Source organism: Mustela putorius, unplaced genomic scaffold (assembly GCF_011764305.1).
Source record: "Mustela putorius furo isolate JIRA1106 unplaced genomic scaffold, ASM1176430v1.1 tig00003845_pilon_pilon_pilon, whole genome shotgun sequence".
Classification (NCBI taxonomy): Eukaryota; Metazoa; Chordata; class Mammalia; order Carnivora; family Mustelidae; genus Mustela; species Mustela putorius.
The window spans coordinates 17,507,046-17,523,595 of record NW_025421998.1 but is presented as its reverse complement, the minus strand read 5'-3'; the positions used below and the strand labels follow the sequence as shown (position 1 = coordinate 17,523,595).

Below are 16,550 nucleotides of genomic sequence, written 5' to 3'. Positions count from 1 at the left end.
CCAGTGTTTACCTTGACTACTGCAAATCACTTGCGTGGTGCTTCCCTGTTCCTCACTGCCCCATCGCATACCCCATTCACTACTGGGAGGTGGAAACCATAGTTGTATAAGCTGTCAACTCACATAAATTGTGGACTCAATTTAAACACTGAGACAGTTTATAGCAAAAGTATAAAGGAGGCATAAAGGAAAGCAATCTACCTTCAGTAAAGTGAGGGCATTTTTACAGTCAGGCTCAGATCCTGATTTGCTTTAGATCAGTGTATCAGCAGGTGTGCACCCAAGTATGTTCATGGAAGACATCATGTAGTTAGGATTCTCCCCCTTACGGTGTGGTACCACGAAGAATATAAAAGCTGCAAATGTCATCCGACCAGGTGTATCATACTGGTTGATTCAGACACCTTAAGTGGCTTTGCAGCAATGCCCTGATCTTTTGAAATGCTGAATATCTATTAGTAAAATTCCAAGCAAAACAAAATACACAAAACACCCCAGAAGACTCTTTGGATTAATGTTGTAGCTGTGCTGTGGAAAATTCAATGCAAAACTGTGTAAAATAACTGTGTTTATATATAAACACTGTTAGGATCTAGGATCTGATGGTTATAAGCTGACTCTGGCCAACCTGAATGTCCAGATATCTGGTGAGATACTTGAAAGCAGTGCAGAATACAGGAGTGGGGTTTCAGGAGGTCCCAGATGCCAGCGACCTCCTGTGAATTACTGTGACAATTGAAAAGATTGCCCCCCCTCAAATTAGAATACACCTTCGAGATGGTGATGGCACTTGGTGTTGCAAAGCTCTGCCTTACACAGGTCAGAAAGACCTGGAAACCTAAGGGATCCCAAGGGAACAAAGACTGCCCACCATTTCGGATCAGAGCTCCTCATGCTGTAATTTCATTGTCTCGAGAGGTTGGAGAGGGCAGGAGGAGAATGTCTGCTCTAATTTTTCTCCAAGGCTGACAGGTTTTCTGCCTTCCTCTGCCTTTGTCAGCCTGCACTATCTCCTCTGCCTGCGTTCTTGCCGGGAAGTGCTTTGCACCATCTCCATTCCCTGTCCTTGGAGCTTGCTGGGGAGCCTTTCTTCAGGCTCGGTTCCCGAGGAACTGTGAAGAAGGGGTTTGAAAGCGTTCAAGAAAACTGGTGGAAAGTTGCTTGGTTTTTTTTCTTTTTCCTCTTATGTGGTGAATGTACATACCATACAGGTTACCCGTTTCAAGGTTTTCAATAAGTAATTTGTCACTTTGCAAGTATATGTCTAAAGTATTCTGGTATATAAATAACAGTTTTATCTTGCTTGGTCAGTTTGAAAGATACGATTTTCTATAAACCATAGCATTTTATTTTATTTTAAGATTTTATTTATTTGACAGAGAGAGAGATCACAAGTAGGCAGAGAGGCAGGCAGAGAGGGGGGAAGCAGGCTCTCTGCTGAGCAGAGAGCCTGATGTGGGGCTCGATTCCAGGACCCTGGGATCATGACCTGAGCTGAAGGCAGAAGCTTAACCCACTGAGCCACTCAGGCGCCCCAACCATAGCATTTTAATAATAATTGATCTTGTGACTCACGTTAACAAATGAATCGTTGATAACAGTGGGAATCAATATGGAAGGATGTATTTACTTGTCGCAGTGTAACTTCAGAAGTCAGTAGTTTTGCTTCCTGTTCTCTGTGAGGCAGCATTTTGGTACTAGCGGTGTCTAGGTTCAAGTCCTCCAGCTCTGCCGCAGAGTGGCTTTGTGATCTGGAGCAAATCAGAATCTTGGAGCTTTATCATAAAAATGTCCTCATCGGTAATGTGATGTCGGTGTTTAATACAGTGGTTGCAAGGATTAATGTCGAACATTGACACAGTCCTCTTCTAATACTCATTCCTATGCATCCACTTTTTTTCGTTTTCTAGACACAGTGCATGTAAAATCTTTGTCTTCCTTTTTCACTTGACCTAGTGTAAACAATTTTTATAATTACCATTTTCAAAGTATTAAAATTCAGTATTATGGTATATAATGACATTCTGCCACTAACTATACTGTGGACATGTTGTGCTCTCTGTGTATAATATGAACCATAAATTTACCTGCTTACTTCAAGAAATAAAGCTTTTCACAACCTCCCTTCTTGACTTAAGGATAAGCAAAACTGGGAGGAGACAACAACCTGAGTTGAGTCTGGGCCGTGGCCCATGGGAGGCTTCCCAGGTGAGGGACGGTGCGCTTCCACACGCCACCTTGAAATTGCAGCCTTCAGTATACAGATCTGGAGGCCTTGACCTCTGGGTTGCACAGAAATGATTAAAACTATAACTATTAAATCTGAGAATATCAAGGATGTACTCAATAATGATTTCAGTACACACAAGCATTTTTCATTTTGTTTCCTTTTTTTTTTTTTTTTTCATTGTAAAAATCATGCTGCTGAATAGAAGTATACTGTTGACCAGGAAAGAATGAAAATTTAAGCAAACACGTGTTTTTTTGGGCAATTAGAATTGCAGTTCAGGAGACACAGACACAGGTAGGAGCCTGAATCTGAGGAAGCCAAAGAGAGGGTAGGGTTAGAGAGTCAAAGGGCTGAGAGTGTAGTTCTCGTTCAGGTCCTCCGTGCGAGAGAGAGAGAGAGAGAGAGAGAGGAAAGAAGTGAGTGGGGATTGGTTGGGGTAATGTGCAGATGAGGGGTTGAAGCTTTGCTAAACTGCTTTGGCTCCTTTTGAAGTGAAGAGTGAGGAGGATTCAGGTGTCCTGATGAGAAGAAAGGAAGTCCCAGCTGAGAGCTTGCAGCTGGCTGAAGGGGTCTTCAGAAAAATTTGTGGTTTTCCCGGTGAGGGTGTGAATAAATTCCTCTACCTTTATGGCCTCCCGGTCCCATTTTAAGCGACTCTGTTAACTAGGGTTACTAGCTGTGTTTTGAAATCTCCTTTGACAAGACATACTGATTTTTCTTTCTCTAGTAGTATTTCTGTAGCATAAATCTCTAAAAGTAGAATTACTTTATTAGAGGACACAAGAACCTTGTATGGCCCACGATGTGATTGCCAAATTGTTTCCAAAGATATTACATGGATTTACATACAGATCCTCAGTTAAGTAGTTTCAGCTGTATATAAGGCGAGCTTTTTTTTTTTTTTTTTAAATTTCAGGTGCTTTAAAAAAAGAAAATTTCAGGTGCTTTGTGGGGGACTAATTTACCAGGTGAAATATTGATTTTAATTTCTCTTTCTTGGCTACTGGTGAATTTAAACAATCTTCACATATTTGTGATATTTCCTCTTGCATTTCTTACTCATTCATTTTTTTCCTCTTTTTAGCTTAAGTAATATGTATAATAATGTGTAACCATATTCTGCTTTTTCTCTTTTAGCTCCGGTAATAAACCGATTCACAAGGCGTGCCTCGGGTAAGTCAGATCATATTATGGATTTTGCTTATTAATGGTGACATTTCTTAAGTAATAATTGCTGTAGAGTAATGATGTATTTGTCGGTCGTTTTCCCGGAGAACCAACCATCGGATATAATCAAGGATGAGGACGTAATTGGAAACAACCTCTGTGTGGCTGAACTTAAACCCACCCTGTGCACTGAGACTGATGGACCTTTTAATTTTTTTTATTTTTATTTATTTTCTTTTAAAGATTTTATTTATTTATTTGACAGAGATCACAAGTAGGCAGAGAGGCAGGCAGGAGGGGGTGCAGGGAAGCAGGCTCCCACCTGAGCAGAGAGCCCGATTCGGGTCTCGATTCCAGGACCCTGGCATCATGACCTAAGCTGAAGGCAGAGGCTTTAACCCACTGAGCCACCCAGGTGCCCCTGATGCACCTTTTTAAATGGAACCTCTCACCCCGATTTGTGTATTCTTGCTCTTGAACAATTATTATCTGCCCTGTTCCTGGATGTGTCAGGCATGGTTCAGAAGCAGTGATGTAGAAGATCGGCGAAGGACATCCTAGAAATGGTGGTGAATGAGCGATAGGAAAAGGGACAAGGAACAGGGAACGAGGATAAGGGACAATGGATAAGGGACAGGAAAACTCTGAAAATGTAGGTACAGGAACCTGTCTTCATGGTGCCCTTTGAAAGAGGAGGGAATTGCTCTGCCTTTGTTAATGGCCCTGAGGCTCTTGCTCTCTTCAAGATAGCGCAGTAACCTAACATATGTTCACTGTGAGAGATCGCAGGCACTAACAGATGCTTGAGTTAGATTCACAAATACTGTACCACCTGCATTGGTGGGGAGTACCGGCCACAGCCAAGAACAGTTCTGTCCACAGTGGTTTAAGTAAAGTGAGCTTGGGCATTGAAGTGGATGAAATTTACTTCTGTGGAATGCCTTCCTCTCTGAACATAGAGGACAAATGAAGTGTTAACTGTGTTTGATGTGAGAAAATTACTCTTTCTTTTAAGTACTCTAGAATTTTTTGTTGTTGATGAACATTTTGACTAGATCATTTCTGACGTCTATATGATACAATTGAGTAATTTAATCGAATTACCTTGTTTCCATTGTGCTAGATTATTAAAGATGTTTTAAAGATTAAAGATTATTAAAGATGTTTTAAGGTTAAGTTTTATTTTTAATTTGTCGGCAGTTACTGATACAATTTATTCTTATTATGTAGTGACTGGCTATAAGAGGAAAAAGACCAGGATTGAGAAAATGAGAAAATGTGCTATATTGGGATAGTGTCTACTTTATCCTGCTGAGCTTTTTGTAATCTGAAGACATTTATTTTGTTTTATTTTTTAATTTTTTTTAAAGATTTATTTTTTATTTATTTGACAGAGAGAGAGATCACAAGTAGGCAGAGAGGCAGGCAGAGAGAGAGAGAGAGAGAGGCAGAAGCAGGCTCCCTGCCGAGCAGAAAACCCAATTCGGGGCTCGATCCCAGGACCCTGAGATCATGACCTGAGCCGAAGGCAGAGGCTTAACCCACTGAGCCACCCAGGCACCTCAAGACATATTTATTTTAAATGGTGCAAACAGAGTGGATTGTGGTGACTTCAGTGGAATGAGGAATCATGTTTATGTCAGCAAGACATCAGATGATATCCCGAAGCAGAGCCATTGAGCGTGATGGTGTTGTAGTTTAGGGATATGGTCTTTTGTGAGCAGTGGTGGGAATAAGAGAGGAGCAGTAAGAGAGTCCGTCGTGTGGTATCTTGTCTTCATGGTATAAAATTCTCTCCATAGGTGCATAGTTAGGAGTCTTAGAATAGATCATCTCTCTTTCTGTCTCAAACTGTAGACATGAGACACATGTATCTGGGCAAGTTGCATTAGCATTTGTTGTAGGATCAACTTAACCTCAATCAATGGGTCAGAGGCTCTAGTGTGTAGGGTAGCTTTGAAACATCATTATTTTAGTTTCTCCACCACCACTAAATCTGTGTCCAGTGTATCTCAGTAAGACTTGGCTGGAAATGTAGGGAAGATGGAATGCCAGCAAAGAAGCCCACAATAAAGTCAGATGTTGTGTTTATTTCTAGAATGACAGGCATAGGAAATGTCGATGAAAAAAGAGGAAACAATTTTGATTTAAAAAAAAGAAACAAGGTGATATCAAGTTCAGGAGTTGTGTTATATTTAGCAATAAGCCTTAAAAGGAGTGAAAATTATTACCGTAGGAATATAACACACTGGAATCCATTATGAGAATGAATCTTGACATTGATTATTTTATGTGCATCTTCAGTCTTTCAGGCAAGGGAAATAAAATTATATTTACTACCTTAGATACAAAGAGCAGTGGCATAGGAAGGAAAAAAAGAAATGAGACCTATTAATCATCTACCTATCTGTAATTTATTTGACCTTCTTATTTTTTATAAAAGTTTCTCTAAAACTTTTCTGGCAAAGGAGAATACAGAAACAGTCTTAAGCCATCTTGAGGAGGAAATCCTATAGTTCTCTTTGTTAACTCAGTGGCCAAAAGGAATTTAATTTAGTAGTAGAGATACACATCAATTTATTTGGAAGTATCATTTCCTGAAAATAATAAATGTTTACTTAAAATGTAGAAATTCATATTTGATAGTTAATATTTTTTAGCATGTCTTTTTATTTTCTTTTTTTTAAAGATTTTTTAATTTATTGTCAGAGAGCACAAGCAGGCAGAGTCGCAGGCAGAGGCAGAGAAAGCAGCCTCCCTGTTGGGACAAGGAGCCTGATGCGGGACTTGATCCCAGGACCCTGGGATCATGACCCAAGCCCAAGGCAGCAGCTTAACCGACCAAGCCACCCAGGTGTCCCAGTATGTCTTTTTCTAATGGAGTTTTATTTCAGAAAAACTTTTTCTTTTCTGAAATGAACTATAAAACTTACATAAAACCTGTCATTTCGGGGAAAAAATAAGTCAGGTAAAATCAACCAGAAGTTTATGTGATATGACAGTTTGTTTCCTTTTTTTTTTTTTTTTAAAGATTTTTATTTAGTTGAGAGAGAGAGAAAGAGAGGTCATAAGTAGGCAGAGAGGCAGAAGCAGGCTCCCCACCGAGCAGAGAGCCCGATGCAGGCCTCGATCCCAGGACCCCGAGATCATGACCTGAGCCAAAGGCAGAGGCCCAACCCACTGAGCCACCCAGGAGCCTGACAGTTTGTTTCTTATTCGTCTATTTTTTAATAATGATTTCAACAACAAAAGCTGTGTAATATACAATAATATACTACCTGTGGTGCTCGGTAATCAGTCACTGTTGATGGAATGAAAGTGGAAAAGAATATGTTACAATGAATTTCTAAATCTTTGAGGTTTTGTCTTTTGCTATTCCTACTGTATCTTAGAAAAATAAATACTACAACTGTATTGATTCAAACAAAACATTTCTTTTATTATACTTCTGGAGGATGAGGGGATGTTTACATTAAGAAAGTGTTTAACAAATACATTACTTTGGATCATTTTTACACCTTCCGCCACACTTTCTGTGAAACTCTCTTCATGTGCTCTCAGTGCCTGCCTACAAACCTGTCAGTTTTCATTTCTGTAAGTAGACGTGTCACTCAGCATTTTCAAATGGATTTCAAATGGAGTTTGTGGAGGTTTCAGGGTTTCCTAAGCTCATTTTCCATGAAATGGAAAATGGAGAATGAAAGGCATACAGTAGGGGATGACTTATGGCAGCAAACACAGGTGGGCGTTAGATTGGTTACGTTCTGCAACACAGGATCGAAACTGTCAGGTGTATTCTGAAATCTAGATGAGGAGGTATCTTTGGATATCTTCCTGACAGCACCCCATAGCCTTAATTTTATCACTTTTTTTTTTTTTAATATTTATTGTTCATTGAGCTGTAGTTGACATAGAACACTGTGTGTGTTTAGGTGTGTGGTGTGTTGGTTTCACACATTTATATAATGCAGTGTCACTATCCACAGCCTTATTTTTAAGCAGCACCCCATAATCTTCTTTTGAACAAATGAAGTACTACTTTTGTTTTATTTTTAACTCATTTCTACTCTCAGTATATCAATATGTCTTTTTTACATACACGGAAGCCACACATAATCTATTCTGTAATCACATAAGCTATTATGTGATTATATATAACATACATAAAATTAACAGAAAATACACATACTGTCTTGGAATGTTGATGGAATTAGAATTAACATGGACAGTTTGGAGTATTTTGGAAGGTTATTTTTCTTGGTGGAATAATGGAGATATACCATTTATTATAATTATTATTAAAAATTAATGGTAGGGGCATCTGGGTGGCTCAGTGGGTTAAAGCCTCTGCCTTCGGCTCGGGTCATGAACCTGGGGTCCTGGGATTGAGCCCCACATCGGGCTCTCTGCTCTATGGGGAGCCTGCTTCCTCCTCTCTCTCTGCCTGCCTCTCTGCCTACTTGTGATCTCTGTCTGTCAAATAAATAAATACAATCTTTAATTAAAAAAAATTAATGGTAGTGGTAGACATAGTCATTGGACAAATTTTTGAAGAGTAAAACATGACAACAGTCCTGTTGCTTCTCTGTTCTCTAGTACATTATGTAGGAAAGACTCCCGAGTGTGGGGTTTCAAAGACTTGAGGTCATACCACCCATACTGTGCAAATTTGCTTGTAAGTAATTTTGCACATTGAGTTTTACTTTCTTATTTTCACTTTCTTTCATTTTGGGATCATAAGAGCTATAATCCCTCTTGTTCTTATGGTTAAGCTAGATGGTTTTTATAAAGCAGAGTGGCTAGGCTCTCAGAAATGTTAGTGGTCAGCCATCTTCTGAACACAGTTTAAAACAAAACAAAACAGTAAGACCCTCACTGCTGTGCCTTAGCCTTTCATGAATAAGCCTGAGGGAGTCATAATACTCTTTGATACCATCCTTTAATATGGGGCATCTCCTTTTACTGTTTGCATGCTACGGTTTTTAGAAAGATCATAATGGTTTTCCTCTGTGGTTTTGTCTCTGAATTGGAAAAAAGAAAAAGTGAAAGAAATTTCTTGTTACTCTTGAGACAGTGCCTTGCAGTATGAACTCGGACCACACTCTCTGATTTTGTTTTAACCCCAGGATTTTATTTTGGAATAAGTCAAGCTTATAGAAAAGTTTGAAGAATTGTTCAGTGATCACTTTTCTCTGGATTTTCTGGTTCATATTTTGCCACATTTGTAGACCCCCCCACCCCGTCCTTCCTTGCGCACGCTCATACATACACTTCATTTTTTCACTGGATTTTTAGGAATTCTGAATACTTCATTTGTGTCTCCTAAGAACAAGGTCATTCTTTTGCATAATATTACCCTTAAGGAATTTAACCTTGATACAGTGCTGTTATCTACATAGAGTCTAATGTCCTTTGTTGTCTTGGTGAAGCCTCTGTTCCTCTCTTTATCTAAGCTGATTCAAGGATTTTTAGATTGCATTTAATTTTCATGGCTCCATTTTTCTAATCTTTCATAAACTGACTCCCTAAAATTTTTGAAGTCTGCTTCTCTTGACGTTCTGAAGCTTCTCCTTCCCAATGAAACCATTCCCATTATCACCGGTTATGAATTCTTAGTTCACTTGGGCGTAGCCGCTGTCTGGTCACCGTGCCCCGCTGGTGTTGGTGAAGCCTTAGCATTTAGCATTGCTTTATTTAGTACTGCTTTCCTGGACTGCTGTTGAGCGTTACTTGCTCTAATGCATAATTATTTCTTATAGTAGAAGTGAAAATGGAACAACAAATTATGAATTTGGTAATTTTCTTTTCTCATGTAGATAATTAACCACACTTCAATTTTTAGCCATAATGTGAGCATTGAATTTTATAGTATATTTTTAACAGAGCTAAAATTTTATCATTTTCCCTGCATTAGCATTTGGAGTAATTCAGAGGTGAAATTAAGTCTTTAAATTTCACACACCCACTGTGTAAAATGATATATTAAAAATTGAGTAAAATCACCCAAATCAGAAAATGATTAGTCCCCAAGATAGTAGTGAAACAACAGAAGTTCAGATCTTTTATTGACTCCAATTCAGAGAACATATGCTTCCTTGATTCAGGGAACATATGCTTCCTTTTGTTTTGTCATGGAAATATTTTGTAGCATTGGTGTTCATTGTTTTTTTCTTTAAAGTTTTTTGATGAGAGCTTTTAACCTTCGCATTTTTTTTTTTCAAGATGTCATTCTCATGTTGTCAGGCCAGTTTGCTGGAGTGATTATATTTACATTTGTACTTTATTTTTGAAATGAGCTTCAGTTTGAAAACTCATTTGAAGCTTGGTCATGACCAACACCAGATGACGCCACCAGGAGCATATTCCTTGAACTGATTTCCTAATTCATTCTGCCGACATTTACTGCAGCCCTACTGTGTGCCAGATACAGGGCGAGGCATGCAAGAGGAGTAGGACACGGCCCTCCAGAAGTTCACAATCTAGCAGGGGAGCTGGCTGTGACTGACTTGGTGTGGTGAACACTGTAATGTCCACAAACAAAACAAAACAAAACAAATCCTACAATTGTTGCAGGGTTCACAGAAAGGGGGCTAGTCATTAGGGCTTATAAGGTGGGTTTCAACAGAAGAACAAGGTGCGTGGTTGTGCCTTATCACGAATAGCCAGCTGTTTTTATCATGACGTCCCCGTGTGCTGCTCTGCACCTTGCCCCAGCATCGAGACCTGTGGCACGGAGTAAGCAGATGCCCACGGCCATGGGCTGCAGGGGCTTAAAGCCAGGATTTGCTTCTGCCTTTAACTTACCATTCCTTCCCAACCTTAGGGTCTCTGATGTCAGAGGAGGCAGGAGAGGCTCTGGCCTCCGAGAGACCTGTGCTGGAATGCAGCTCTGCTACTCCTGTATCCACTTACTAAAAGTGTGGGGGGGCCCCGGGGCTTCGTCATCTTGCTAAGGCTCGGTTTCTTGAGGTGTAAAATGGGAATAGTCCATACCTCACGAGATTATCATAGTGATCAGACAGTGGGTGATACGTGAAAAACACGACACAGTGTTCTCTCTGGTTCAGTTTCCCGGTGTAAGCCTGTTGTCCAGTTGTGTCTCCTGCATAACAGGGCTGCCAGGAGCCGGGCCGGGACGGAAAGGCAGGTCCGAAGTAGCTGAGAAGGCTTGACATGGAGACTTGTTAGAAGGGGGACCCCCCCAGGATTAGGCCAAAAGCAAGGGGCAGACGGTTCAGCTGAGGCAGCAGGATGAACCAGAGGGCCCGGCCCTGGTCAGGTGGACTGAGTCGTGAGGGTGGTGGGTGGAGCTGGAGATCTGCTCTGAGATGCCAAGTGTAGCCCCCAGGCCACTCCCTCGGAGGGACTGGAAGTGGTTCCAGGCCGCTTTATGCACCTGTTGGCTCTTTGTGCCCAGACTAGCTCTCCCCTGTGGTTCTCCACAAATAAAACCAAGTGAGCAGAGGAAGCTGCTCCCGTCTCGGCCCATCCTCTTCCCTCCCCTCCTGTCATCCCCTGTCAGCACTGATTTCTTGGCCCTTGTAAGCGTGGCCGTTCTTGGGTGCATTAGCGTGCTGTGAGGAAGAGAGCCTCGTGCAATCCGTGGGCAGTGTTGAGTCCCTGGTTTTGTTTTTGTTTTTGTTTTTTAATAAGGATTTTATTTATGTATTTGACAGACAGAGATCGCAAGTAGGCAGAGAGGCACACAGAGAGAGAGGAGGAAGCAGGGTCCTCGCTGAGCAGAGAGCCCGATGGGGCTCGATCCCAGAACCCTGGAATCGTGACCTAAGCAGAAGGCAGAAGCTTTTTTATTTTTATTTTTTTTAAAGTTTTCATTCATCCACCTGACAGAGATCACAAGCAGGCAGAGAGGCAGAGAGAGGGAAGCAGGCTCCCCCCATGGAGCAGAGAGCTCGATGGGGGCTTGATCCCAGGACGCTGAGATCATGACCTCAGCCGAAGGCAGAGGCTTAATTCACTGAGCCACCCAGGCACCCCAACCGAAGGCAGAAGCTTGAATCCACTAAGCCACCCAGGTGACCAAGTCCCTGATTCTTTTTTGTTAGGCCCAGGAATGCTGATAGGCATTCTCAAGGCCAGTGAGAAATTCAGTTATCTTGAACTTAACTGCATTTTCTTCAAAGTTCTCTTTGAGTCCCCCAGGGAGGGGGGAAAGGAAGGAGGTAGTTAGAAACATGCTCAGCAGTTCAGGGCAGAGGTGGGGCGCAGGACAGGTTCTCTTCTCCTGCTCCCAGGGTGGTGTCCTGTGTCCTCAGACTCTTCACACCTCAGACACCAGCGGGCTTGGCAGATGGCCCGCTGGGGTCCTTGTGCATCCTGGTTACTGGACACTGCCCTGTAGAGCAGATGTGAGTAGATAGAAGGCGGCACGGCCATTCTCTGATTATGATCAGAGTTCAGGTCCCTGTTCCACAAACCGTATGAAGGATCAGCCTCCCTGCCCCCGAATCCGTGGCAGACCAGTACTTTTATACAATAGGAGAAGATTGCCGCTGCTGTATCCACATGCTGCAGTGGCCCCGAAGCTCTCCCACTCTCAGATCTCTCCCTGTGGACTGCTGTGCATTCGTGGTCTTGACTGGTGTGCTCTGTGGGAGATCGGAATCTTCTCATAAAGGAAAATTACCATTCATCCCCAGATAACTGACTATTAAACCAAAACCAAAACCCTTATTTTACTACTTTGGCATCTTGTGAGAACAGACGGCAGTATGAGTGGTGTCCCCTGGAGAGGGAGAATGGTGGCAGGTGGCCGCCCGGCCCAGGCCCCGGGGACACATGTTGCTGCCACTGCCTGGTACCTGCCTGTTCACCCTAGGAGCACTCTGGGGGCTTCGCTTCTCTGCCTCCCTGCCGCTCACCCACAGCCATGTCCCCTTGCCCCTCAGCATCCTTCCTGTCTCTCTTCGTGCCACCTGTCTATAGAGGGGGTACTCAGGCTGCTATTACTGTTCACACAGCACTTAATGCCGTGGTTGTTTGTTCATACATCTCGTTCCCTCCTAAACTGTGTGCATTGTAGTTAACAGACTGAGGAGAAAGAAGGGGCAGGATGAAAAGTAAGGAAGTGGGAGTCCTAAAAGAACCGGGAGATTTGGCCAGATATGCGCAGTGGGGTTTAAGATTCCTGAGGGAAGAACCAGCAGGTGTGTGGTTACAGGTGAGGCTGAGGCTAAGGAGACGGGGTGGGCTTGGACCCCAGAGTTGTCTCTGGTGATGGCGGAAGTGGAATGTGAAGAGCATGGAGCTGGAGACGTATCAGGAGGGGCACCCGAACTCGTGAATCTCAGATATGCCCCCGCGTAGCATGAGGGTACCAGGTAGAGGTGTGGGTGCCCATGTGGGGAGCCACAAGGGTCCCTCGCTGTATTACGGGTCCTGCTGTGTGCACGGAGCCGGGGATATGTTGGGAGTGCTTTGTAATCGCACGCGAGGGTGTGGGGAAAGCGTTGGGAAGGAAGGTGGGAAAGGATGGGAGGATCCCGCAGGTCAGAAGTTCAGTTGAGCAGGTTTTTATTGAGCAGTTACTGTTGCCAGGCACTGTACAGCAACCGTTGCCCTGGGAAGGGCAGCGGCAAATGCTCCCTGACCTTGAGATGCTGCAGTCCAGTGGGAGAAGTTTGAAGGAGTGTGGACGTGAACTTGGGGAGAAGGTGGTTCTCTGGAGCCTTGCCTGTTGTGGATGAGCGAGGTGAGAGAGCAAAGCGAGCATGGCTGGATCAGGGGTCTTCAGGGATAATGGACTCACTCTGGATACGTGTTTAAACTTTCTTTAAAGCTAATTCTATCAGGTTTCCAATGAGAGACTTCTACTGCCTGATGTTTATCTTAATTACAATGGACAGTATGGTGTATAAGTGAAGAGCTTGGATTTGAGGTCATTCTGTCATTTCTTGATCAAATAGCCAGTGAGGGCCTGTGATGATGGGTTTGGTGTGGTGCCCAGGCAGACGACTTTGTTTAGGATTTGGCTACACAATGTATCAGCTGTGTGACCTTCGGCAATGTACTTAAACCCAAGCCTTCTGTAGAACTGGGTTGTTGTAATTCATGAAGTGAATTCAGGCAAAGCTTTTTTTTTTTTCTTTTTTTCTTTTTTTTAATCACAATGCCTGGCATAGAGGGAGTGCTAAATCAACATTTCCATATCCTTAGGCTCAATTTGTTATATTTTACTCTAGCAAAAATACTGTAATATTAGTATCTCTGCTATTTTCTCCTGTAATTTATGGCACTGACTTTCAATTGACCAGAGTACATAATTCTGTGTGTCTCCTCCAGCAAATTCTCCTACCCTAAACTTGGATTTGATATAACATTGTATCAGCATTTGACTGAGAAGGGAAAGATTTCTCTCAGATGTAACATCCTTTGGATTTTTAGATAAAGTCAGAAAAACAACTTTAGTCTCCTCTAGATTGTAAACTGTATTCTTAGACTTTTATTTTGAAGATAGATTGATCTGACTTTTTAAATTTAACCTTTAATTTTAATCAGGTCTGTGTAGATGCAGGTGCCCCCTCCACCCCCCCGCCCCGTCGCCATTAGATTGGACCAGCTGTGCCCAGGAGCTGATTGCTAGGAGTGTTATTATTACTGGGTTCTGAGTCTCTGAGAGCCAGCAGTGTGTTTTATACAGCTAATCATTTGATCATGTTTTCTCATATTTAAAACATTAATGACACAACTGAAAACCAAAAAGTGAATCTCAATCTTCTCTTTCTTTTACCATCTTCAGCCTCAAATTACTAAAACTGCAGAACACTGATTTCATAGTTGTTTTACTAAGGCAATATAATTAAACTCCTAAAAAACTAAAATACAGATTAATGGTATATTGTTTTCAAAATGTTAGAAAAAAGGAGCCTTTCATTTGAAAAACCAAATAGCTTAAATAATTGTGGTGTTAGACTTGTTTCAAGGAATGATGAATATTATCTTTACTGACCTCAATCAGAAAAGGTAGAGCTGCCCCTCCTCTCTTTAGGTATTTTAAAACAATTCCAAGTTGTAGCTCCCATTTAAAAGCAAACCTAGGTAGTTTAATATGCTCTGCTCTTTGCATAACATAAAATAACACGGTACCAGACAAGGTATTTCAGAAAAGGAACATGGCTTTCTGCTGTGAGGTCATTTTCAGAACTGAGTTTCCACAGGTTGCTGGGTAATACTTGTAGTAGAAACTAAAAACTTAAACTTACCATGGTACTCAGGTGGCTTTCTAAAATAAACTGCTACTTTTGGGGCTCCTGGCTGGTTCAGTTGGAGGAACATGCGACTCTTGATCTCATGGCTGTGAGTTCGAGCCTCACTTTGAGTGTAGAGATTACTAAGAAAAATAAACTTAAAAAAAAATTAAAAATAGGGGCGCATGGGTGGCTCAATCGTTAAGCTTCTGCCTTGGGCTCAGGTCATGATCCCAGGGTCCTGGGATCGAGCCCCGCCTCCGGCTCCCTGTTCTGCGGAAAGCCTGTTCTGTTCTCCCTCTTCCACTCCCTCTGCTTGTGTTCCCTCTCTCACTGTGTGTCTCTCTGTCAAAAAAAAAAAAAAAAGAAAGAAAGAAACTTTAAGAAATTAAAAATAAAAATAAACTGCTGCTTTCAAGTTACCTTTTTATTTGGTCTTTTCACTTTTTTCGGTTCTTTTGGCCCTATTAAAGTATTGCTTTTCTTTCTTCAGTGCCTTACCATGAAGGGGAGAGTTTAATTTAGGTATATTTCTTAGATTAAGAGCTGTTCTTAGAATTAGAATAATGAGAAAGTTTATAATCCCGGATTATATTTTTAGGGATTAAAAAATAAATATTTATGTCCTATCACAAAGACAGAGAAGTGTGAAGTTAAATGAAAGCAAATTTTTTCTTTAGTAAAATTGTGTTTTAGAAAGGACTGTTGATGTTAAACTATATAGTTGGTGGGACTGAAATCTCTTGGATGGTTTTCTTAGCTGTAGGAGAGTCACACTGCGTATCTCATCCTGGACAGTCACACTGCGTGTCCCACCCTGGGCAGTGTCACATGGTGTGTCCCGCAACTGGACAGAGTCACACTGCATGTTCCATCCTGGACAGAGTCACACTCCATGTCCTGCTCTGGACAGAAATTCTGAGGCAGAGGTCATTATATGTTTTAAAGGCAGCCTGTGAGTCCTGTTAAAAGCTAAACTGAGGCATATTAAAAATTTGAAGAGTTTATTTTATGAGCAAAAATCTATTCAAATCACGCAGCATCCAGTCTAACAGATAGAAAGGAGCTCCGAGGAGCTATACAAAAAAATAGAGACTTGTAGGCAGAAGGGAGCGGAAACAAGGAAGTTATGTGTGGCAGAAAAGTAGATTGGTTACTGCGGGGTCACTTTCTTAAAGGGAATGACAGGGGTTTGCCTCACTGGCGCTGACTAGGCAATTCCTGACTGGCATAAGAGTCCATCGCAGGGGCAGCTGAAACTGTCATCAAGTCTCAGTTTGGTGACATGGGACTTAGCATACGTGACTCCATTTTGGGCCTTTTGTTTTTCACAATCCCAAATGTTTTTCGTGAAGTTGTAATTCCCAGAGCTTTTTTCCCTCACTTTTGTCAAAGAATAAATTTCTCTAACAAGAGAAGTAGTTCAAAAGTGTGACTAAGGATCAGTTATTTTGATTATGAACCTTAGCAGTCTCATCTGTGAAAGCAGATGATGGTGGTGGTAAAATGTGCTCAGGGTCGCCGGTGTGCCGGGCCCTGTTGCTCAGCTTTGCTTTCCCTGAGATAATCTATGACAGTCACGACCACCATCTTTGAAAGGACGTTTTCTTAGTGTCTTGAAAAGGGACGGGGGATAATACTTAAATTTAGATCGAAATTAATCTGATTAGTGATGTCGAGGGGCAGGGAATGTACAAGTCACACCAGAAACTGCTTATTACACATTTTGCACAGGTTGAAATCAAGAGTCCAACACTCAACTGACTGAGATACCCACACGCTCATATTTAAAGACTTTTTTAAGGAATGCCAGCATGACTCAGTCAGTTAAGCGACTGCCTTCAGCTCAGGTCATGATCCCAGGGTCCTGGGATTGAGTCCTCCATCGGGCTCCTTGCTCAGTGGGGAACCTGCTTCTCCCTCTCCCTCTGCCTGCCGCTCGCCCT

General features: G+C 42.0%; 1 protein-coding gene across 2 annotated transcripts in view; it reads left to right on the top strand.

Annotated features, from left to right (window-relative positions):
• The window catches only part of PRKAR2B (protein kinase cAMP-dependent type II regulatory subunit beta), an 87,639-nt gene that overhangs the window by 22,756 nt on the left and 48,333 nt on the right, over positions 1–16,550 (top strand). For both annotated transcript variants that reach the window (XM_045089664.1, XM_004739542.3), the window contains exon 2: positions 3,368–3,403. In XM_045089664.1, the coding sequence (XP_044945599.1) occupies positions 3,368–3,403 (36 nt within the window). The remainder of the gene's footprint in view (positions 1–3,367; positions 3,404–16,550) is intronic.